Source organism: Botrytis fragariae (assembly GCF_013461495.1).
Source record: "Botrytis fragariae strain BVB16 chromosome Unknown tig00000000, whole genome shotgun sequence".
In the NCBI taxonomy this organism is placed as follows: Eukaryota; Fungi; Ascomycota; class Leotiomycetes; order Helotiales; family Sclerotiniaceae; genus Botrytis; species Botrytis fragariae.
The window spans coordinates 2130606-2154793 of record NW_023500986.1 but is presented as its reverse complement, the minus strand read 5'-3'; the positions used below and the strand labels follow the sequence as shown (position 1 = coordinate 2154793).

General features: G+C 42.7%; 6 protein-coding genes across 6 annotated transcripts; 4 read left to right on the top strand and 2 right to left on the bottom strand.

The window, feature by feature from the left end:
* Positions 1 to 984: 984 nt before the first annotated feature.
* Positions 985 to 1244, bottom strand: Bfra_006888 (uncharacterized protein; the record flags this gene model as incomplete). The annotated part of the gene is made up of 2 exons (XM_037337259.1): positions 985 to 1142; positions 1199 to 1244. The coding sequence occupies 2 exons, from the start codon at positions 1242 to 1244 to the stop codon at positions 985 to 987; spliced, it is 204 nt and encodes a 67-aa protein (XP_037198625.1).
* Positions 1245 to 2939: 1695 nt separating this feature from the next.
* On the top strand, positions 2940 to 3279 carry Bfra_006887 (uncharacterized protein; the record flags this gene model as incomplete). Its single annotated transcript, XM_037337258.1, has 3 exons — positions 2940 to 3022; positions 3076 to 3129; positions 3213 to 3279. Coding segments are annotated over 3 exons (204 nt in total), but the record flags the coding sequence as incomplete, so codon positions are not given.
* Positions 3280 to 4209: 930 nt separating this feature from the next.
* Bfra_006886 (uncharacterized protein) lies at positions 4210 to 6062 on the top strand (the record flags this gene model as incomplete). Its single annotated transcript, XM_037337257.1, has 2 exons — positions 4210 to 5545; positions 5602 to 6062. 2 exons carry the CDS (start codon positions 4210 to 4212, stop codon positions 6060 to 6062), a joined length of 1797 nt encoding a protein of 598 aa, XP_037198623.1.
* Positions 6063 to 9024: 2962 nt separating this feature from the next.
* On the bottom strand, positions 9025 to 10129 carry Bfra_006885 (putative von willebrand factor protein; the record flags this gene model as incomplete). The annotated part of the gene is made up of 3 exons (XM_037337256.1): positions 9025 to 9408; positions 9489 to 9877; positions 9919 to 10129. The coding sequence occupies 3 exons, from the start codon at positions 10127 to 10129 to the stop codon at positions 9025 to 9027; spliced, it is 984 nt and encodes a 327-aa protein (XP_037198622.1).
* A 3537-nt stretch (positions 10130 to 13666) lies between these two features.
* Positions 13667 to 15841, top strand: Bfra_006884 (putative heat shock 70 kda protein; the record flags this gene model as incomplete). The annotated part of the gene is made up of 3 exons (XM_037337255.1): positions 13667 to 13677; positions 13788 to 14521; positions 14694 to 15841. 3 exons carry the CDS (start codon positions 13667 to 13669, stop codon positions 15839 to 15841), a joined length of 1893 nt encoding a protein of 630 aa, XP_037198621.1.
* Positions 15842 to 23099: 7258 nt separating this feature from the next.
* Bfra_006883 (putative upf0664 stress-induced protein) lies at positions 23100 to 23943 on the top strand (the record flags this gene model as incomplete). The annotated part of the gene is made up of 2 exons (XM_037337254.1): positions 23100 to 23354; positions 23413 to 23943. The coding sequence occupies 2 exons, from the start codon at positions 23100 to 23102 to the stop codon at positions 23941 to 23943; spliced, it is 786 nt and encodes a 261-aa protein (XP_037198620.1).
* Between the last annotated feature and the right edge of the window lie 245 nt (positions 23944 to 24188).

The following is a 24188-nucleotide window of genomic DNA, read 5'->3' as shown; positions in this document are numbered from 1 at the left end:
GGATACGTTTATCGGCTCGTGTGCGTGGGATCTAGTTAACGATCCGAGGGCTAGTATTGTGAGTTTGGTGTAAGATGAGGTTGATTGTACAGGCCACGAATGATCTCATTGTTGGAAATGATCGATACGCATATACCATAAAGAGAAATCTTAAGTCTTGAACAGATTGGCCCTGTAAATGCCCTGCCGTCTAGATGTCGATCGCTTCCATGCTCGTTGGATACTCTCCAGCTACATCCACCAGCCGCCCGAAGCTTTTCGTAGTTCAGCCGTAGCCGAATTTATTCTTATAGAGGTAACTTCGTAGGATACTTGACTAGTAAGTAATAGATACTCTTCTGATAAAGTTTTGTTGTTTCATCCTTCACTCTTCTTGCGTAAGCAGTGAAAATGCCTGTTCGCGTAGCTGTGGTGTTGCTATGTTGTGTTCCGTCCGTTCACGTACTCCTCTGTTGCTATTTGCTTGTATTGTAGGATCTAGATAGTGTTTCTTTGGACGATAAGCTTGCATTCCATGTTAAAAGCGCATCACTCCTACCACGCTTTTGAATTAACTTACGGATAAAGAAGTGTGTCAGTAGGGGTAAAACCCATGCTTCCATTGTGGACTGGAGATCAGAGTCTTTGATGTTTAGCCAGCTCTTCTAACACCAGATCACTGGCAATTAGTGTGAACATCAACGCTTGTATCAAAATAAATGCAAGATAGTGGTCTGCCTGGGAAGCAACACCAACAGGAGACATGCTATTTATGCACTGATATTTGATGGTGGTGTGATATCCAGATCGATTGATATCTTGTTCCCGCGTACATCAATAAATTAGACTAGTGGATCTTGTCCAAGATGCAGAGGTGTAGTAAAGTGCAAACTTGTGAATACCTAGAGCTACAATTTCTGCTGCAGAGCCATTATTGCCAACCTAAGAGCTGTGAATTCTCGAGATTTTAAAGCGCCATTCTTCTCTAATGCCTCACACCAGAAGTTATTCGAAGGCATGGCCAGTATTGGAAACTCGCCGTTGGGCGAACTGACTGTCGTCGGGAAGAACTTGTCTTTCCTTGGTGTATCTATTGACAGAGAATTTGGCGGGAAGACATCTGACAGCTCGTTTGTAACAACGTGGAGCATTCGTAAGATCTGCTGTGGTTGTGATAACTTGTGTTAAGTTTCAACAGCGTAACATTCAAATCGTAAACCTGCCTCGAAAAATCTGATCTTCGAACTATATGAGCCTGCTGCCATGGTAGATACCAGAATTCCGTTCGATATCCTTCAAATATCTACCAATACATCCAGTTCTCTGTTTATTCATTCTGTCGTCTGATAGAGCAGCAGAAGCCAGATGGGTTCTTCGATGGGTCACCAGGACAGTTGGTCGAGCTGCAGGTACGATAATTCCCTCTTCAAGGGTTTATGTCTTGCCGAGACCAAACGCTCACTGATCCGAGCGTCTCAAAGATCTCAAGTCTGAGTGACTATTGTTTCGAATCAACTATCTTTCAATGATTCGTCATATGAGGAGTAGCTGCGGAGTGGTTGTTTGGCATTCCAACGTCGGATGTTTCGATATTAAGAGATCTAAAATTTCGGAGATTGAGATTTAGATAAAGGGTTTCTATTATCAACGCGTAATGTTAGCTTTTATCCATTTTGCAGATACTTGGGAGATTATTGCCGCTGCGAAGAGAATCTCTGCGAATAGCACGGAGTGCGACTCACTGCTCATTTTATGGGATTGAATTCCTCGGCGCTCGTAGATTTCAAAATCAAGAAAATACCTTTTAATTGTGCTAGAAGAATGGTTAGTAGAAATTAACAAAGAACTATCGATAAACACCAAGAGAGATCTGCCCCAAGACCAATGGTTATCTTCAACAGTAATAAAGACAAATCTAGACAGTCAACAACAAGCCAGATTGAAGAGATGACAGTATTTAGAGCAATAAAAGAGAAGAGGAACGTCAGCCAACTAACAGAAGCAGGCTGCCAGAAACAATGTACATGCCATAAGGGAGTGAGGAGCAACTGTTGTAAAATAACGGTAGGAATGACTAGCTTATACCAAAGAAGTGTAGGTAAGGTGTTTGCAATGAATTTGGCTTTGCTGCAGAAGAGGCTAGACTCAAGCCAAAGGCGTTTTTTGGAATTCTATTGCAGGATGATTAAAAGGAAGTTGAGTCTTGTTGTGATAAGTCAATGACAGAATTAAGCTCTGTATATAAGGAGTACAGATAAGTGATATTAGCAATGACATAGCCATAAGATCTGTATATGCAGAATACAAAGAATCAAGGTAGCTGTTGAGATACATTAGTAGATTCAGGATTAGATAGAGTTAGATTTGCACAAAGACAAACCATCAAGTGCCTGATAAGTAATAGCAAGATAGTGATGTAATAAAGTAAAATGTGAGAGTTATGCCTACAAGTATCCTGGAGATCATATCCTTTTGGTGGTCATTGAGCTTGTGTACAGATACCAAAGCTGTCATTGAAGATTATCAAAATCAGACCAATATTCACTTGGTGACGCTGAACACTCCCAGAAGTTTGTAACTACTTTACTGCCTCACGCCACGTATAATTTACAAGTACCTAAGCTCGATTGATAATTGGTTAGCTACCTAACCCCAATCTTACTAGGGTCAGTTGAACGCAATAGCTGATTCTAGTACCCCTCATTTTTTGATCTCTACCTTTCCTTCTTCTTCCCACAACACTTTCCATCCTCTTCAACAACTCTACCACCACCTCAATCTTTCTACAAATCTTCAGTCTGTTCTACTTACTTGATTCTCTCCCTTCAATAACCAAATCACAAACAAATACTTTACAAAATGGTAAGTAAAAATTTATTCCACAACTTGATTCTTACCTAGAACTCAACTTGCGACCTTTCCTTATTACTGCGCACAATGCTAACGTATTTAACAAACAGTACCAAATTCTAGATCCAGGACCTCCCTCTCCACTAAGAATTAGGCTTCCAGTCTACGACACTCCTCATAAAGCTAGCTTGAGGTATGATGAACCTCAATACTTATACATACTGGCGCACCTTCTTACAATACTAGCATTAAGTCGCGTTCTTATGATGATGGCCTGATTATGTACGGCTATGAGGATAGGTATGTACTTTGAATCTTTCCAAAGCATCTTTCTTTTCTCAAAACAACTTCTTTTGAAGACAATAATTAGACATTGTTGGAAGTTCTTGTGGTTTCCTCAAACCCCTTTTGCCTTCAATTCCACCATTCAAACCATTGATTGGTCCATAGCCGAACTCGACGCGAGTTTTTTGATTAGTGTCAATTTTCCAACTCTTTCCTTTGTAGACCGCCTTGGTTTATTGTTCTGCCTTCTATTCGTCCCAACTTCATTTCATTCAACGTCAATTGTATTGGTTCTACTTTCATGACATATGGTACTCCAAGATTTTTGTTACACGGGAATAGCTTCCTTGATACGCTCATTGCGACGCCATCAATGAGGCCATTTCGAGCAACACTCGTCTCATCTCGTCAACAGCATTGATTGAGAAGGCTTCCACAAATATATAGCATCCATTTACATACATTGGAAACGAGTTTCAAATATTCCTGTTAAACACTTATGCTTCCATAGACATATAACACTTGTTCATATGAAAATAATATCCCAAGTGCCCAGTGAGCATTCCGAAATCATCGTAAAAATACCAGTACTTGATGAATACAAATTGAGCAAGACATAAAATTGCAGTCGCACGTTTTTGATTTGTTTGCTTTGTCATGGCGATGAATGTTCCCCCGCACTTCGTCTCCCGATATCGTTATTATTCGTTGTCGTAAATTCACTGGTTCCCTCGGAGACCAAGAGAATTCTCGCACTGGTAGAGTGGCTTCTCCCTCTTAAGTTCACTCCTGGATTCATGGTTCCGTTTCTCTTCACCTTCAAAATTCATATTATTTCTTCCACTTCAAAGAAAAACTTTTCAGCTAGTGGGACCTACAAACAATACCCCCACCAACCTCGATTACTTTTTTATCATCCTCCATTCCGTGGACCCAAGTTCTTCTTCCTTCCTTTTTACTACAGCAGCAGACACAAGTCAAATCTCTTTGTGCCTCACACTTCTTCAATCCTTTTGAGGCTCACGCTCTGTTCCTTTAAACTATACATTCAACAACTATTACTATTATTCATAATCGAAACTACTATCACTAATAATGTCGCTCGTACCTGCTAGATCGCGACCCTCTCGTAAGTCGGGTGAAGCAGACCTTCGAGCTTCTATGAACCGCTCCGAATCAATGGATCCCACTACTTCGCAATTTTTTCCTTCTCAGTCTACAGCGCACAATAAGAGAGGAAGTATCTCGGGCAGCTCAGTCTCCCTTACAAGCCCACCGCCACCCCGAGGTCATAGAGCAGAAGTCTTTGATAACCGTAATCGATCACAAAGCCTCCAGGACTGGATGGAAACCAGAATCACACAGATTATCCGAACCATTCGAGACACCACTTCGATCCCGCAACAAGTACAAGATAACATCGGTGCTGAACTTCAAAAGTTCCTCGTCGATTTTGCGGCCCAACAAGTCTTCGTCACTCAAAGCGTCGAATTTTACCAGACCAAGCTCCGAGACCTTGAATTCCAGCTTCAGGAAGCTTACAGTGAGTCCGGAGATGATTCTGGCGAGCCAAGTAAACGCGAATTACTTGCCATCATTGCCTCCCAACGCGAGGAGTTACAGTTGAAGGAAAATCAACTGAACGGAAAGAGAATTCTCTGGCTTGCCTCTCACCCACCTGCCTCTCAGCAGAGAGGTGACCCAAATCCACTCGGGCTCCCAAGTCTGAACGGTCGATCCCAATCGCAACTCCGATTGGAAGCCCCATCGTCCTACAACAACTCACGTTCCGGCTACCGTGGTAATGGTTCAACATCGATGGCACGCCTGTCAAGAGCTTCGCTGGCCGCAATGGAAAGCGCCGCTGTCGGCGGCCAAGCATCCACGACGCAAGAGGAATACAACCGTGTCAAGGCCTCTGTATCCGTAGCAGTTCCTGATAGTGCTTTGGAGAATGTCCAGTCCATCTCAAACTTGCGCAACAATCTTAACAGCGAGACCGAAACCGTTATCAATCATCATCGCTCACAACTTCCCCTTGTTCCGTACAAGGCGCCACCTGCGCATGTTCCGAGTGTTCAAGAGATCAGTGTCGCCTTTACAAAAGATTTCAGTGACATTTTTGCACTGGCCGAAGGATGGGCTCGCACATATTGTTGCATTCCTAACATTCAAGAAGATCGCGCAATTGCTAGCTCGAATCAAGCTCTTTGGAATTACATGACCAAGCTTACTTACAACGATCCTCAGAGTGCGCATAGCCATGTGATGGCTCTTTTGAGCAGCGAGACCACTCGATTCTGGTTTGTCATGAGAATGGCAATGAGTTACTGTTTTGACAATATCATGACTCTTAAGACCTTCGAGCAATACAATAATAGTGTTGCAGCACATCTTGCCAGCATTAGGGAGCAACTTACAGCTAGACCATGTGAGTACCATCTATTTCGTGCCGCAATGTTACAAATACTAATATGTTATTACCAGTGGCTTCTGCAGAGAAACGCCAAAAACTTGTCGCCGAGCAATCTGCTGTCGTCAGGTCCGTCGTTAACGCTCCTGATTTCGCGAAATTTCGAAATGATTTGCTCACAAATCACACAAAGCATCTTCGAGACATCCTCGGTCCTCTTATGAATGAGGGAACTTCCAAGTCAAAGGCCGGTACCGATCTTGGCGCAATTATCATTGCTTCCATGGATCTTTGTTGCAGAATGTGGACAGCAAAGTTGAGCTTCCAGGTCATCTTTCCCGAACTCTTGGGCAACAAGTTCACAGCTGGCACCATGATCGCCAAGGACCATCCAAGAGATAATCCATACCAGCTACAAACAAAGCAGAAGCGTCTCAAGCTTGTCATGACGCCATCCATTACAATGCGCGATGACAATTCTATTACCATCATCGCAAAGAGCTTGCACAAGGCGAGTGTTCTTCTCATGACTTAAATAGTCTTCGTACAGTACCACGCACAAATTTCTCGCAAATAGATCGTCATCATTTTCAACTTCCGTCATTTTGGTCCGAACTGATGAGCCACTGTCAACGTCATCTATTCAGAGTATTTCAATAGCGTACGATACTACCCTTCATCATCATCGACTTGTTCTTTCCTCCAGAAGTTTATTTTTCCTGCTTTTCTCTTGTCATCTCTTAGGATTTGCATGACTCTTGTGGGAAAGCCATTTTACTACTACACACAGGACTTCTCGCCTTCTCACCAAGGTATCTCAGGAGATCCTTCGGTTTACGATCATCTTACCTTTCCAGTTTTCGACCAAAAATATCCACTCACCTACACCCCTTACCAAAAAGTTCCATCCCGTCTTTATTTTCCTAGGACGCGCAATTATTCAACCTTCACTTCTTTCATCCGGCGTTCAACATATCTACCCCACCTATCATCGAAGCACCCGTGTCTTTTCTCCAATCCGACATACAATTCTCAGCAATCTTCGATTTGTACAATAGTTTCCTATCGACGCCTTCACTTTAACTTTTTCTCGCGCGCGCATTCTCGATTGGAATTCCAAACTTGGCGGCTCGATGATTCAATTTTCCTCTGGATCTGACGCTTTCTTCCTTCTCTCTTGATGGGAGTTTTGATTTTCATAAGATACAGAATTTGACACGATTTGTCTTTGCTCTCGACACTTCAAACCTCAAGATTCTATTCCAAGCAACGGCAAATAATATGGAAATAAGACGCACATCTGGATACGAACGACGATATTCATCTCCCCTTTTCGATCACCACATATTTCTCTCCTTGGGATGAAACACAAACCCTCCTCTTTCGAATTTTATGTCTTCCAATCTGATTTTCTCTCCTCGTACTCTACATACGCGGAAGGATTCCAGATGCGGTGATGAAAGACATAAATTCTCGAACTAGGTCATTTTCTTTCATTCCTATCTTGTAATCTACTTTGGTGTTTTACGGGAAGGAGTAGGAAATTTATCGATCGTTTAGTATTCCACGAAAATTCTTTCTTTTTTCATTTTTTTCTTTCTTTTCTCTAATGAATGAAGCAATCCAGGAAGATGAATGAATGATAGCGCGAATCATTCAGGCTACATATCTTAGTCTAGTTGCATGAAAAACCAAAAAGTTTCATGAAGTTTTCTTCTTCTGCTGTGGGTACTGCGAACTCTGGTGTTTTTTTGCATCGACTTGCTTCTGCGTCGACAAGTTTTGAGCTCGTTTGGATGCATTTCTGAATGGGCTTGGGTTAGAGGAGGGTGCAGAATTGGGCATGGCATGGTGTGAAATGACATGGCTTATTAGGTAGTAAGCAGATTTGCCGAGACTCAGTGAGAGAATAAATGAACTTTTTATTTTATCGATTTTGTGTGATGAATGTGATGTGATGTGATGTGATGTGCAGTGCATATACATATACTTGGAATGACTTGGTAGTGTGTATGTGACATTGAATGCGATACGAATTTTGCTCTGATGTTATGAAGCATCATCAAGCATAGCTAACATCCACACCGATGCATCTTTCTTTAAATCCGTCGTACTGATTCATTCATCTCTCTGCTTCTCTCGTCACTCTATCCCAGTTCCACCTTGAAACCACAATCACAACCACTATTACAAGTCCTCCACACCTCCTCCTCCTCCTCCCTCCTCATTCCCTCCACCCCCAAAATCAAATCCTGGCACACACACACTTCCCTCCCTTCTATCTTCACGCTCTTTCTATCCCCCTGCCATTCACTACAAACCAAAAGTACAAACCATCCACCGCGATCTCAGAATCTTAGATCCAGAATTAACCACTTACATCCCATGTCCCATGTCCCATGCACACGGCACAAGAGCTCACAAGTAATAATAACAAGTAATAATAACAAGTAAGTGAATAAATACGCAATGTCTACAAACATCCGAGCATCCGAGCATCATACGATCTCCGATCTCCAAGCCACCATGTAGCCTACGCCGAGGATTGGAAAGTTATGGCTTGGAGCGGCTTAGATATCTAGTAGATAGGTAGATAGGTAGATAGGTGTGTATTATTTATCAGTAACAGTAGCCTCATCTAATACCCCATAGCCGCAACTAGCACCTATTTCCAAACAAGCCACCCACCCAACCCCACACGATAGTTTGAAAATTCGAAGAGAAGAAAGATAAAAATAAAAATAAAAATGGGAAAGAAGAAGGAGGTGAATATTGCTAGACCCCCCTCCCCTCTCCCCCTATCACGTTCCCAATGTTAATCTTTGTTTCAAGATAAAATTTTGCTCTTTTCTTGAGATGTAATATCTCGCTTGACTCACATTTCGTGCTCTGTGCATAATACGTATACCTCTTATAAATATAATTTCATTAATACTAATATCGATATTGATATCAACGCATCAAACTATCACTCAACCACCAACCAGGCTATACATCATACAAATCATACAAATCATACAAATCATACAAATCATACAAATCATACAAATCATACAAATCATACAAATCATACAAATCATACAAATCATGTGCATACAACATACACACACATCCACATCCAAATGCATACACAAACGAATAGATACACAATACTAAACTTAAAGATTACTAATTACGGATTAAAAGATACCCCTATCGACCTCTCTAATAAGAAACCAGGTGAAAATTTCTTGACCTAAATGACGATGCAAACCAGCACGACATTCTCGAATGATCCCACGAGTTTTCTTTTACCATAACGCCCTCAAGTCCCGCCCAATATCATAAAGAACACACGTATGTGTGTTGAATCCATCCCATCGCGCAAAAAAGTGAAGCTATGTAACAGAAGAGATAAAATGTACAAAGAAGCGAGGAGATGAGTTGAATGCCATCGGGCTGCCAAGTTGACGAACCAAGCAAGAAAAAAGGAAAAAAGGAAAAACAAACCAAAACCATTAATTCCTAGGAATTTCTCCACTCGCAGGTTTATGATCAAGTCTCTTGATAATCGCACCCAACACCGCTTTTACGATTCCATCACCTGTCAATCCCGCTTCGGTATCCCTTCCATTCCACGTAACAGTATCGACCATATCTCTAATCTTATATCGATGCTCCAACGCATCATCCAAATCCTCCAGGGCTTGTTTGGCCTCTGCCACTCTTCCGACCTGGAAAAATTGAATGCCCACTTGCGTGAGTGGCGCATCAAGATCATCGAGCTCGCGGGCTACTTTGACAATTTCCGATTCCGGGTCGTCGGAAGCAGCGCCGTCGGTAATGACGATGAGATTTAATGGTTTGACTTCTCGTCCTGCTTTGAGTTCTTTCTTGGCTCGCTTCATGTAGGGAGAGAGAATGTCTCGGATGCGTTTGCCCGTGGGGTTATGCCTTGGGGTTTGTCTACTATAGACCATACTTCTTCTACCGATGCTGCGTTTTGGATGTTGTAGTATCCGGTGCCAGCAATGCCTTCATTTTCGTTACCCTTGTGTTTACTTTTGTGGTTCATGAAGTAAACGTCAATTCCATCAGCATCGTAGGTAGTAATGATTGGTGCTATAGTTTGGAGGGCGAAGAAAACTTGTTCCCAGGCTGTAGGGTGAGTATACCATCCCATACTAGTAGAATCATCGATGAGAAGAACGGTATCGAATGTAGATAGGAGAGCATAGGGTGACCCATCGAGGTCATGCTGTGGGAGAGTTCCCGCAGTATTTGGAACCGTAGAAGAGTGGCGTGATGCGAAAGTGTTGCTGCTATAGAATGTAGGAGAATTGTTCTGAGATGTAGAAGCATTTGTGTATGCTGTGGGAGCGTTACTGTAAGGCGCAGGAGCATGATTGTACGATGGAGATGCCTGGTTGTACGAAGTGGGAGATATTGGCGATGTGGAAGTATAGGCTGGGGAGGAGCACTATCTGGAATTCCTCGTGGGAAGGATAATGGACTCTTGGATGGTGCGGTACTCTTTGAACGACCCAGCTTATCGCGGATACTACCCAACAAACCACTCTTGCGTTTGAGGTCACTGCCGTGGTTTTGAGAATTAAAAGACATGATGAAGTTTTTGAACGTATCAAAGTTGTGTACCAGAATAGGAAGGTGGGGTGTAAGATGTCGTAGATAGGAAGATGGTAAGGCTGAAGATCTTTTAGATCATAAAACGCGTGTTTATGTGTAACGTGATGATGACTTGTAAGTAACTGCTCTCTCTGTACTACACTCTAGGTATGAATGTTTTCAATTGGTGCCCGGATTGACTTGACTCGTGAATGTTGTGAATGTTATGAATTTATGAAAATGATTGCAGAATTTCCAACTGGTCAGTAGGTACTTATTATATTCACAGTAACATTCCTTTCACATTAGCGCTGTGTGTCTAGGTAATATTAGGAATTGGACTTTGAATCTGCCCATGGCGAAGTAAAGCTCCTAATCAGTTCTAACACAATGAGATTAAATGTTTTGGTAATATTGTTAGTTACCCGACAGCCGGAAATCAATGTAATAGATTTGATGAAGTTTTTTGATATACATGTGAGGAGAAATAAGATTTGTTTGAAATGAAAATCGGAAGTATGTTTGAGCTTGGAGGGTTATCATTGGTTCAATTAGCATCTTAGCGTCTATGAGAAAGGCGCAGTTTGACTTCGCCCAACCACAAGATTTCAACTCTGGTCACCAATTCTCAATAAGGCAACGTTAGTACAAGGTTGTGTGCGATGTCCGCCCCTAAATACGACAAAGAATGTTTGTGCCGATGAACCGGTCCCAAGCACCCATCACTCACCTCCTTATATTTCCCAAGCCGCCGGGACATACCTCTTCGCACGTTTTCCCCACGATATTGAACCATGAAGCAAATCAACCCAAATGATAACTACCGGGGGGCTTGGCATCGTGACTTTGTGTGATAAAATGCAGGAACGTTGCAATATAATAAAGGCTGTAAGTTTTATTGCCACAATATAATGCACTGCGACATTCTTTAAATCCAAGGCATTTCTCTGGACAGAAAATGCATCATCCTTATGATCTTGTCTTGTGGATGGATTTTTAAGATGATACATTCCTTTAGGAAGGTCATAGTAAGATATTAGGCCCCGAAGGCTGCAAGCAAGATATTACACCAAGCCCCAATCTTTGATTTCAAGATGACAGCAAGGCGTTAATGGATAAATTGGTTTGTTACTGGGTAACTCGTCAATTTTTTTGGTCAAAATACAGAGAGACTGACCTGAGTTATAATAGAGGCTCATCAATGTCTTTCGGTAAGACTGTTCAAGTACATGTGGCTAGAGTGGCAGATGGCTCATAGATGTGGCACAAAATGTCAGACCAGTGTCAGATTTCGATGAGTCAAATTGATGAGGCTCAATTTCTTCTCTGAGTCGGTCCCGGTGACTGTTATGTCTTTGCAGGACAAATTTTCGCAGACCAGAAGATTCTATTACCAAGAAGTGATGTGGGATCGAAAACTTCCAGGCTGATGCCTTTTCCTGTAAAATATGGTGGCAAGGAAGTTTTCGAGTTTTCGCTTGGTTTCTTTGGGTGCCTATCTGTCGAAGCTTGGAAGACTCAATAGGAATCTTGCGTCTCCTGAATTGCAGCGAGTTAGATGAGTTATAAAAGAACGAGAGGGGTAGAGGGGTAGAGGGGTAACGATCCGGCGGCTATTGCAATATCAATTCTCAGGCGTTCTCCACTGTCCGGGGACTTTGCCGCCGAAGCAATGGATTGGGGGTGGCAAAATGCTGGCGGCAATTTTGTGATACATTTTTAAGTTGGTGTGGGTGATCAGATCAGAGAATGGCCTTGATGCATTGGATAATGCAGGTAAGTCAGGTAGGGGTCGGAAGTTTTTTTGTTTGTTTCCAATTCTGCAATGTACCTTGATGAATGGTGCGGTTTCAAGGTAAGGAAGGACACCTACAAATATAGTAAATATGTTTTGGTATTTTCAGACCAATGGTATCGTGCTATGTTTAGGGTATAGGAAGGTTGTCCACACACACGTTAACATATCCAACCTACGGTGATTTTAGAGGCTGAAAAGGTCAATGTCAATGTATGGAGTTTTCCCCGAGATTTTGGTGAACTGCTAGATATTGTACATCTTTTCCCTCATATTTCTACTAGTATCGAGCAATCACAGAATGTTTACAGGTTCAAAGCTATCTTAATCTTAGGAAGGACATCTAGGGATGGAACGGTGTATTGGACGAACTGAGATGGTATATTGTAAGGAAGCGACACATCGATAAGAGGTAGTACATTGAACGGAAAAGGCACGATGACAGAAGATGATATATTGAACAGGAGTAGGAAGGATGTTGACAGGGCGTGTTATATTGAACAGAAATAGGACATCAGAAGTAGGGAGGGCAATGAACTTAACCCTAAGAACAGAAATGCTACATTGACAGAATGTGATAGATATATGGAAGTAGCACATTGAAAAGAGAATGCATTGGACAGAATGGTGCGTTGACAAGATGTGATGTATTGAATGGAAATGATACATCGAATGAGCATTCAACTTCTCGAACACTGCATGCAGCGAACACCTAAATTCCATATCCTCTTCAAGAAGTTCTCCAGAGTCCAAACTCACCTCGTTCACTTTGGTTGCCCTTCACAACCAAACAATGACACCACTTTTCATCATCATTATTGACTTGCCGATATCAAAAAAGCTATCACCAATCTTGCTTCTGCATAGAGTGGAGCAATCATGAACACGAACGATATGATGTACCCATCAAGTGTACCATGTAGAGTTATGAAGTTTTCGTTTCTTGAACTTTCTTTCTGTCAAATTTTAGTGGAGATGCTTTAATCAATAAATCTGGGCAAAGTCAAAACCTTAGACTGGGCGACGTCATTGGGTGGGAAGGCGGTAGAAGACGGTAGAAAAAGAGTGAGGGCAGAAAAAGAGTGAGGACAGAAAAAAAAGGTTGGTTAGTGGGTGGTTGGTTGGAGCTCTGAGGCTGTGAGGCTATGAGGCCATGGGCCATGATGTGACATAATCGACCGACCTTACCTAATAAATCCATCGAGGGGCAATGGGCAATGGGCAATGGGGCAAAAAAAAAGACAGAATCCTCAAAGAAATGGAATATCAACAAAACATCTGCAAATATCAAACGCTCCGAGGTACATCCACAACATCATGTCAAATACACTCAAATGATCTCATCCCTTTCCATCGATAACCATGTCCATGTGTAATTGAGAATGAAAAATGAAAAATGAAAATTAAACATGGCAATCTAGAGGATTCTTTCCATCTCCATTACGAAGTAGAAGGTGATGGTGAATTCTAGAGCTTCCCACCGCCTTCTCTTTTCGACCATATCCACCGGTTTAAGGCAAAGAAGATTCCAGAATCGAAGCTGCTGGAATCGAACTTTTCGCTTTAAAAGTCTCACAGTCAACCCAACTTTTTCATTCTGCATATTTCTCAAACAAACCTTTTTAAGATACCACTTTTGCAACGACTCTTCTTCTCCATTTTCACACAGAAGCGATCATAGAAGTTACGATACTTCGACTATTAAATCCATATAAAACACACAACTAGATTAATACAAGATGGCTCCAGCGTAAGTTACTCCATCCCATCAACCCCTCCTTCAGCCTTACACATCTAGTTGGAAGCTTGAAGGTCACCAACATCAACCACAGCAGTCACATTGACTAACATGTCTCACAGTATTGGTATCGATTTGGGAACTACCTACTCTTGTGTAGGTATCTTCCGTGATGACAGAATCGAAATTATCGCCAACGACCAAGGAAACCGTACCACTCCTTCCTTCGTTGCTTTCACAGATACCGAGCGTCTGATCGGAGATGCCGCCAAGAACCAAGTCGCCATGAACCCAATCAACACTGTCTTTGACGCTAAGCGTTTGATTGGTCGTAAGTTCGCAGACTCTGAGGTTCAAGCCGACATGAAGCACTTCCCATTCAAGGTCATTGACCGTGCCGGAAAGCCAGTTATCGAGGTTGAGTTCAAGGGAGAGAACAAGCAATTCACACCAGAAGAAATCTCTTCGATGATCTTGGTCAAGATGAGAGAGACTGCTGAGGCTTACCTCGGAGGAACTGTCAACAACGCTGTCGTTACTGTTCCAGCTTACTTCACCGATTCTCAACGTCAAGCCACCAAGGACGCTGGTCTCATTGCTGGTCTTAACGTTCTCCGTATCATCAACGAACCTACCGCTGCTGCCATTGCTTACGGTTTGGACAAGAAGATTGAGGGTGAACGTAACGTTCTCATCTTCGATCTTGGTGGAGGAACCTTCGATGTTTCTCTTTTGACTATTGAGGAAGGTATCTTCGAGGTCAAGTCCACCGCTGGTGACACTCACTTGGGTGGTGAGGACTTCGACAACCGTCTTGTTAACCACTTTGTTAACGAATTCAAACGTAAACACAAGAGTATGTTTCCCCTTTCCTTTTTTTTGTGGCTATTTCCATCCACTTTCCGGCAACGATCACATCGCAATGCTTTCAATTGTCAAGATTATTCGAGACATTGAAATACTGGATATCACCAAGTCACCTTCTTTCACATTCTTCATTTACAATATGCTAACATACTGTTCTACAGAGGATCTTTCTTCCAACGCTCGTGCTCTTCGTCGTCTCCGCACTGCTTGCGAGCGTGCTAAGCGTACTCTCTCTTCATCCGCACAAACCTCCATCGAAATTGACTCTCTCTTCGAGGGTATCGATTTCTACACCTCCATCACCCGTGCTCGTTTCGAGGAACTTTGCCAGGACCTCTTCCGTTCCACCACCACCCCAGTCGACCGTGTCCTCGCTGATGCTAAGATCGACAAATCCAGAGTCCACGAGATCGTCCTTGTCGGTGGTTCTACCCGTATCCCACGTATCCAAAAGCTCATTACCGATTACTTCAACGGTAAGGAGCCAAACAAGTCCATCAACCCTGATGAGGCTGTTGCATACGGTGCTGCTGTTCAAGCTGCCATTCTCTCTGGTGACACCTCCTCCAAGTCCACCAACGAGATCCTTCTTCTCGATGTCGCGCCATTGTCTCTCGGTATTGAGACTGCTGGTGGACAAATGACCAAGCTCATTCCAAGAAACACCACCATCCCAACCAAGAAGTCTGAGGTCTTCTCTACCTTCTCTGACAACCAACCTGGTGTCCTCATTCAAGTTTTCGAGGGTGAGCGTCAACGCACCAAGGACAACAACCTTTTGGGTAAATTCGAGCTCACTGGTATCCCACCTGCACCACGTGGTGTTCCACAAATTGAGGTCACATTCGATCTTGATGCCAACGGAATCATGAACGTCTCTGCTCTCGAGAAGGGAACTGGAAAGTCCAACAAGATTGTCATCACCAACGACAAGGGTCGCTTGTCCAAGGAGGATATCGAGCGTATGTTGGCTGAGGCTGAGAAGTACAAGGCTGAGGATGAGGCTGAAGCTGAACGTGTTGCTGCCAAGAACGCTCTTGAGGGCAAGGCTTACCAAATCAGAAGCTCTTTGTCTGAGGCTGACCACGAGCTCTCCAAATCTATCTCAGACCCAGCTGCCAAGGCTGAGTTGCAAGCCAGCGTTGACAAGATCGTTGCCTGGGTTGATGAGAACCAACAAGCTACCAAGGAGGAGTACGCACAACAAGAGGCTGATCTTGAGGCTGCCATCAAGAAGGCTACTGCTGGTGGAGCTGGTGGAGCTGGTGGAGAACCAGCTCAAGATGCTGAGATCGAGGAGGTCGACTAAATGTTTTCTTTTTTTATCCTGACGAATTTCCTTTACTCTGCATATGATAATACCTCCACACACGATGGTTATTGGGTGTTTACTGGTTTTTTTCTATTGTGGTTAGATTTGCGGTTGTTTTCTACATCGGAAAAGCCGGTGTTCTCAATGTATTAAAGCTTTAAATAGGAGCATAAAATATAAGATGTTTAAATAATATTTGATTTGTTCCAAAATGAATTTGATGTGATGTGAGGACCTGAAGTTATCTTGAAGAGTATTGCCTGGGCCTTTGTCTGTACTCAGTGAAATAGACTGGTGATTGTCGCATAGCCTATCAGACAATGATTTGTCCGTTTCTGGGTCCTTTTGTACCTATTTCTTTCGAGTCTTTTCCACTGGTCTTGTTTGTAGTCAACATCCACCTTTCAATTGTCACAAAGCTTTTCCAACAATGAATTGATTGTTTGTAGCTTCTTGCGTATATCTACCAACCTTATCTGTTTTCTTTCCTCTTCTTTTTGAGCTGTTTACACTAGAGGTCTCTTTTATCTGAAGTCAAAGATTTGATCTGTGATTGTCTTGTTAGTTCTTAGAGAATAGATTGTTTATCTTTTTGCGGGGAGGTGAGGGGGCGGAGGGGAGTAATGTCTTTTTGAGATCTCGTTTTTTGGGGGGGGGGAAGAGAGAGGATGTTCTTTGACTTGGATTTGGACTTCTGGTGATGGATGGATGGATGGATGAATGGATTGAGAAAAGGAGTTTTTTTATATAAATAAAATGGGAGTAGAGTAGGTGGGTGTATCGTGTTTAAATGGATGGAGCTTTTCCGAGCTGGAAAATTGGGTTTTGTACTTTCTCTCCTTTTCTCTTTACTGCTTCTCTTCTTACTGTCCCTCAATTCCCCTCCTTTTACCCCTCATAGCCCCCCTCCCTCTCGATTATCCCTCTTTTTGTATTATCCCTCTTCTACCCCTTCCTTCCTTCTTCCCCTCTTGTTCCTCTCCTCTCCTCCAATTCTCTCCTCTTTCCTCTTCTCTCCTTCCCTTCTATTACATTCCCCCTCATCCCCTCCCTCATCCCTCCTACCTCTCATATTCTCTCCCACGTCTTCTCTCGCTACTCCTCTTTTCATTTTCCCTTTCTTTTCTTATCTCTTCTTCTCCTCTCACTTCCCCCCTTTCACTTGACCTCCTTTTTACCCCTCTTTCCCCTCCTCTCGCTTCTCCTATCTTCTCCCCTCCTACCTCCCCCTTCTTATATCCCCTCATCTTCTAACCCTTTTTCCTACCCCTCCTCCACATGCAACCTTTCTCTTTCCAATACCCATCTCTCAACTCACTCTTTCCCCTCAGCCTCGCATTTCCAATTCTTCTACCTGAATCTCGAGTCTAGCTTGCATCTTCCATCTTAGTTTCTACCTCCTCACTATCTCACCCACCCCCCTTCTTCCTCCTTATACCCAACCCAAAAACCCGTCCTTTAAACCCCCCACAATCTTTATCCAACAAACCCTAAAATTCTACCTCTTCTCGAATCTCCGCCCTTCACACATCTATTTTCCCATCTTTTCATTCCTCTCCCCTTGAACTCCCTTTACTAAAGCAGTAAAACTCATTCCCCTACCCCCGCCCCTTTCTATTCCCACCTTTTATATCTTTCCTTTCTTTTCACTTTTTTTACGAATTCACTTTTGTTTCCTTTTTTCCTTATCTCTTCTTTCCTTTCCTACCTCTTACCCCCTCCCCTCATTACCCCTCCTTATCCATTCCTTTTCTCTTCTCTCCCCCTTTCCTTATTCCCTCTCTTCTATATACAACCTTCCTCTTTCAAATGCCTATCCTTTGATTAATTATTTCCCCCTATCTTCCTCTATCCACACCCTTCTCCAGCCATCCCTAACCCCATCTTTAATCGTCCCCTTGCCTTTCCTTTTCGAACACTCATTCCTCATTTTTTATTTCCCCCCAACCCAGCAATTCCAACCCTTCTATCTCTCATCTCCCATATCTCTTTCATCCTACTCCCTACCTCCTCACACTCTCGCCCACTTATCCAACCAACCCCAAATTACACCTCTTCTCGAATCTCCACTCTTTCACGCACCCTATCCTTCTATTCCTCTTCTTTTAAGCTTCTCTCACTAAAGCTCGTATCTTATCCCTTTCCTCTCTTATCAGCACCCTCACCCTCTTCACCGCTATTAAATTCTGATTTTGAATCTTCTATTTCTCATCCCCCTATTCTCTAGTCTTTTGAACAGTAGAATAGATCAAATCTTGCCATCTCTATTCCTCATCACCAATCCCTCATCTTCCCTTCACACCCCTCAGAAATTCATTGCTCGCGTCCTCACCATCCCCACCCCCAATCTTCTCAACTCAATATCCTGGCTTCCTTTCTGCTACTCACATCACGAACATATCTCCACACCACTCATGCAAACCAGATCTTGAATATCTCCAAAAGTTACATACATACATACATACATACATACATGCAGCCACACTAATCTACCCTCTCTTACCCCCTCCCGCCGCGCCCCCACCTGTTTCCTCATGTCTTATACTAGTATATTATATATAGCTAGAAATATACACATAAACTCCCCAACCAACCAACCCACCCACAGAGTAATCCCTAGAAATCCTAGAGATGTTGTACAGTATACAAAAAATCAGATAAGTTGCATCTAACATCTAACATCTAACATCTAACATCTACACAACCATAGCAATACAAACAAATCAATATATAAATAAATATATCCATCTCATCGCATTTCATATTGACCTACCTATTTTCTCCTTCCCTCCTTCAATCTCTCTTTTCTCCCTCTCTCCTCCCCCTTTCTTCTCCATCTTTTCTCTCCATCTTCCCATCTTCCCATCTACTACCCCTTCCCCACACATCAATCCAATAAAGTTACAACAGAGTATAAGCTACACTTTACAATAACAAAAACCGCCAGCAACAACCAAGTGTATCCCTCCCTCCCTTACCCACAGAAAGAAGCAAACATAGGCATGTCGAGAAGCAGGCTTACAGCAAGCCTCTCTGAATGCTACACCTGGGTCAGAAGCACATGACGATACATACTCATCTAGCGAAAACTTTCTATTGAACTTGCCATCTTCAAGTCTCGAGCTCGCGAGGCAGTGCTCAGGAATCCAATCTAGTATCCCCAGGAAACAAACATATCAACCAGTCTGGGTATTGACATTGCGATGACTGCAGGGGTTTCTGTCCGGGGAGGGGGAGAAGGGAGGAGGTGTGGACAATCAATGTATTGGGTATTTTCATAATTCGATGTGATACTCATTACAGATAGATAGATAGATAGATTAGTCCTTTCTAGTACCTACCCTAGTGTCTCTTCCTTCTTCCTCCTTTGAACTTTCCGAGTTCGGTATGCATCATTGGCGGATTGTTATATATGTATCTCTCTCTCCCCTCACAAATCTGCGATATCTACTACCACCCCAGAGCATCTATCTGCCCCACATCTGAATACTCTACAAGTGTTCATCTGTTTTCTTTTTAGCCCCATGTTTTTAGTAGATGGAGAAGTTGAGGGAGGGGATCAGGTTTATTGTGTGATTTAGGATTGGGGTTGGGTTGGATGCGTGGCTGTATATGCATATAAATTTGAATGTGATGTTGGTATTAAACCGACCAAAAGTACATTTCAATGGGAAGGAAGACTCATACAAATTTTGAGGTATTGGGGTTAAGATTAGGTGCGGGATAGATGAAGGGCATGGAAGGAATGAGTAATAGGAATGGTAGGAAAGAGATGGGATATTGTATGAAATGGATAACGAAGATGGGAGGGAATTGATATTGTTAGTAGGTATGTAAGATGATCTAATTGTTCGGTGTCTTAATGTTTTAGGGACAGTTGCTTGGATTGAATTTTGGTGGATGTGATACTTATCGCTTTTTTGTTGTTGTAGGGGAAGGGAAGAGAAGAAGGAGGGGAAGGAGAAGGGAAAGGAGGAGGGGAAGGAGGAGGTATCTAGAGAAGTGAGGAGTAGTGGGGGGGAGAGAGGGGATCTGTGAAGTGATAACTAACATTGTAATTTCATTTCTTGAGATAAAATGGAATATTGGAAAGTAATAAAGGAAAGTTTTGTTTAAATAAGAAACGTTATTGCGATATATTATATACTCATCACCAAGGAGAGTCTTAGCTCCTGAGATCTGACATAAGTATCTCATTCTTCTCAGTCCAAGTGGACATTGGAAAATCGTAAATGAAACATTTTTTACCTGCTCTCCGCCGTTTATATTGGGAAAAATAAAGATTGATATCATCATTTCATTCTCCTAATAGGATGAGTAGTCGAAATCGAAAGAAAGGATGTACATGTATGTTCTTAATGATTAGAAAGATTAAGGGATGTTGATATGCTTCCTAGCAACCCTTTGATGGAACCACGTGTGAAATAGATGAATTTCTTTTGAATAAAATGAGGCACTCGGAAACTTTTCATTTCTTGATAAATTTGGCTGCTGAAACTGAAAGAAACATGACTGGACTGTTGATGAAGCACGCTAGACATGCTTTCTGACAAACTATACGATGTAATAGAGGGAAAGGTGTGAAGAAGGTAGTGGAGGAGATGTGCAAATCATGCACCTCACGCAGAGCTGGCGACAGCAGTATGAAAGGAGACGCTAAGACAAGTAAGAAGATCTATTCAGAAACCCCTACACTGAAAGATGGCTTTTCTCAAAAGAAAATAAATCGATGTTGATTGGGGGCTTGTGTGTTTTGTTTTTTTCTGGATGAAATTGAGGTTGCAACTTGGGTGGTGGGACTTTCGTGAATGACGACATGATTTCTATGTACTTGTTGATAAGGAAATCAATAGTTTGATATCTTTTGGGGGGTAAGGGGAGGGTAGGATGGGATGGGATATCTGAAAGCCTTTGGCTTTTTTGGTAGATCAGGACATGAATGATTTGAGTTCAAGAGAGATGATAAGATTAATGTGCTCTCCCTCACCACCTGTCCAATGGCATAAGAGAAGAACATTTTATCCATGTTTCAATCTTGGGTATAGATTGGGATATGGATATTATAGATTAGTATTTGAAAATCCCTCAGGTGGTTTGGGCTTCACCGGCTTCAGTAGTTGAATTCGATTTTCGACGAGGGAAAAGTGGACGATGTTGATATGTCACTCTTGTGTCGAGCCCACGTGCTCTGAGTTGGAAAGGAAAATAACGGATGACACTGACATTTCATTCTTTGGGGATAGAATTGGATCTTTGAAAGCCCTACGCATTGCATTGAATAAGGTATCGCAGGCTTTGTATCCATTAGAGAAAAGGATGGTTAATACTGCTCGTTCTTTCGCCCAGTCGAATTTTGGATGTTGGGATAGGATAGATGAGAAAACGTGATTTGGATTTCATCAGCTCTCAGCTCCAAAGTAAAATCCACTTCTGTGCGTTGGACGGTATGAATCGCACATCATAGCAAAGAAATGCGAAGGATCAAAGCCTCTGAGACCACAATCACATTCGACTTGGGAATTCCTCGAATAAGGTGTTTCCTTGGGTACATAAATATTACCTAATAATACTCTTGATATGCATTGAGACTAGGTGGTTTGGTTGGTGGTAGATAATGGATGGCAGATAGTAGATTGTCCGTTGTTTGTACTACCTGTGCAGACGGTCTTGCATTGATGTTGCATCGCTCGGTACGGAGTAGTAGGTACAAGTGAGTACCTAGGTAGGTGTAGCGATGACATGGTTTTGTCTGCAAGAGATTGAAAGACATGGGATTGGGAGAAAAGCTTGTATCCGACTGGTCTGGTGTGGAGGATATACCTCCGTAATGTGTTTAAGGGTAAAGAGAGAACCGAGGAGAGGGTTATGATTGTATTATTAGCTGCAATGTACTCGGATTGATGTGTACAAGTAGGGAGACGTGTTGATTGGTAGAGAGAGGTAGAAAAGGTAGAGAAAGGTAGAAAAGGTAGAAAAGGTAGAAAAGGGAGACGAAAATGAGTGAAACCCCTAATTTGATGTATATTATGTCGATTGGTGGTTGGTGTTGTTGGTGTTGTCGTTGTTGGTGTTGTTTGTTATTTGACCATGAAGTTATTGATCCCAAATTATGCCTAATTTGGATGATCAGGTTGGGCAGGTTGGTGAGGATGGAGGATGGAGGATGGTCAAGTGGTCAAGTTGGTTCTTAAAGTTTCCTGTAGTGAGGGTGAAGTAAGACATAGAAAAAGCTTATTAATACAACCGATTGGGTTGTGATTACTAATACTACCACCAATACTCATGTTCACCATGCCTACTTGGTAAATATATAGTAGACGGTACCGAATGATTGGATTCTCGTATCCTCCCTTCCTCCCTACACCTAAAAACGTCTAGAAGACCAGCACAACCGACGACAAGGTGACAAGGTGACAAGATGACAAGGTTGTGATTCTAGAACTTATTAAACCTTTCATCTTCCAACAATCATATCTCTCGTAAAAGGAAACAGGCAAAATCGACAACAACAGCCTAAGGTTGGAATGAAGAAAGCCCTTCCCAACACGCACGCCATTATTCTTACCAATTGAATTCTCTTTTAAACCCCCCAGCCAGCGAGCCAGCCCAAAGGAAAATCCCCCAAAAAACAACAACAAAAGTTCTCTCTAACTTCCAACGCCCGCCAGATCATCCATTCATTTTCCTAATCACCAAAATTTCTCAAAATCATCCAAGCTAAAGCATTGCATGCGCTCTTCCACCAATCATTCATTCAATTGAATTGGAGATCCAATCCCCTCTTCCATAGAGCCAAGGTATCTGCCCCCGCTATCAGAACCTAGCTTGTCATTATAGGAAAAAGCGTGGAAGGGTCCAACTCCATTTTTCCCACTCCTCTTACCGTTCCGTGGCGATTACTGCGACTGTGGTCTCAGGCTTGTAGCACTTCTATCCATTCACATACTGATATCCATTTCCCCTGCTTCTTACACAAATAACTTCTCCGTACCAGTCAACTACCTACCGGTTGCATTCAAACTTCTGCTGCTTTCCGACCCACACCTTCTGAAAGACCCTATCATACCAAAAGCGGATACAAGATCTCTTCCGGTAGGCAGTTCGACAATAATGTCAATCAAGTAAGTAAATAGTCGTCCCTTATGGTTTCTGTAGTATAGTATTTCATTGCCGTCACTTTCTTCTTTCCTCTCTTCATCCTCAATTCCATCTTCTCTTTCTTTTTCTTGTCTGTTTTGCCTTCATTTTCTCAATCATGTATGCTTTTCACCAAGAACAGCATCTTTATGCCTTGCATATGGCACAAGAAGAAATGCTAAAATCTACCCGCGAAAAAAGTTGGGTAATGACCTCTAACGAGGCTGGATTCGTCAAACTTCCCAATGAACGAATTCTTTACACTTCACCCCCTCGAACAAGTTTACAAATTTCTACGACGACTACACCTCCTGGCGCAGAGCCATATTCAGCCAAAAGTGACGCTGGGGTTGTTTATATCAGTAACCAACGAGTAGGTGCATCTATTCTGCTTGTCGCATGTTTAGGGCTATTTACTGATTCACATGAAGATAATTTATCTTCCAAGTACACCTACTCCCGAACTTCAATCATTTTCTTCGCCCATTCTCAACTTGCAAGATAGCTATGTGCGTGCGCCATTCTTTGGCGCCAATTACTGGACTGCTCTCTGCAAGCCGGTTTCGGGAGGTGGAATTCCTCCAGACTATCCATCGGTTGAGCTTAAGATGACATTCAGAGAAGGCGGGGCTTTCGATTTTCATTCTTGTTTGGAGCAAATAAAGGAGCGCCTATACCAAGTTTATAGTGTCGCACGCGAACATGGGGGAAGGGGAACGAGTGGAGTAGATTTGGCGAACATGGACTTAGAGCAATTACCTGCTTATGAAGCTGCGACAGAGGTTACAGATGAAGCACCTGAGGTAGCTCGAGATAGCGGGGTAGCAAGCACAACTGGAAGTTCACGGCCCGAGACCTTCACCGCGCCAGCTGAGCCCCCTCCAGATTATGAAGAAGCACAAGCACAAGCCGTTTCGGTGGACCTGGATCAGCGATTACGAGAGCAGGCCGAGAGACAATGAGAGGGGGTAAGCGACATATATAGAATGCTGTGTTACACATGTTTTGTTACATCGGGTATTACGAAGTCATGAATAAATGAATACTGGAAAGGTAGGACATCTATGGAGGGGGGAAAGGCGTTCTTCTATCACAAATTTGCACATAAGATTTGGCACGGTCTATGATCAGAAATGGGGCTATAAAGCAGCACTGCAATGGCGTTTTGAGAGGTTGATGATAAATTGCTTCAAGATGGAATTGATGT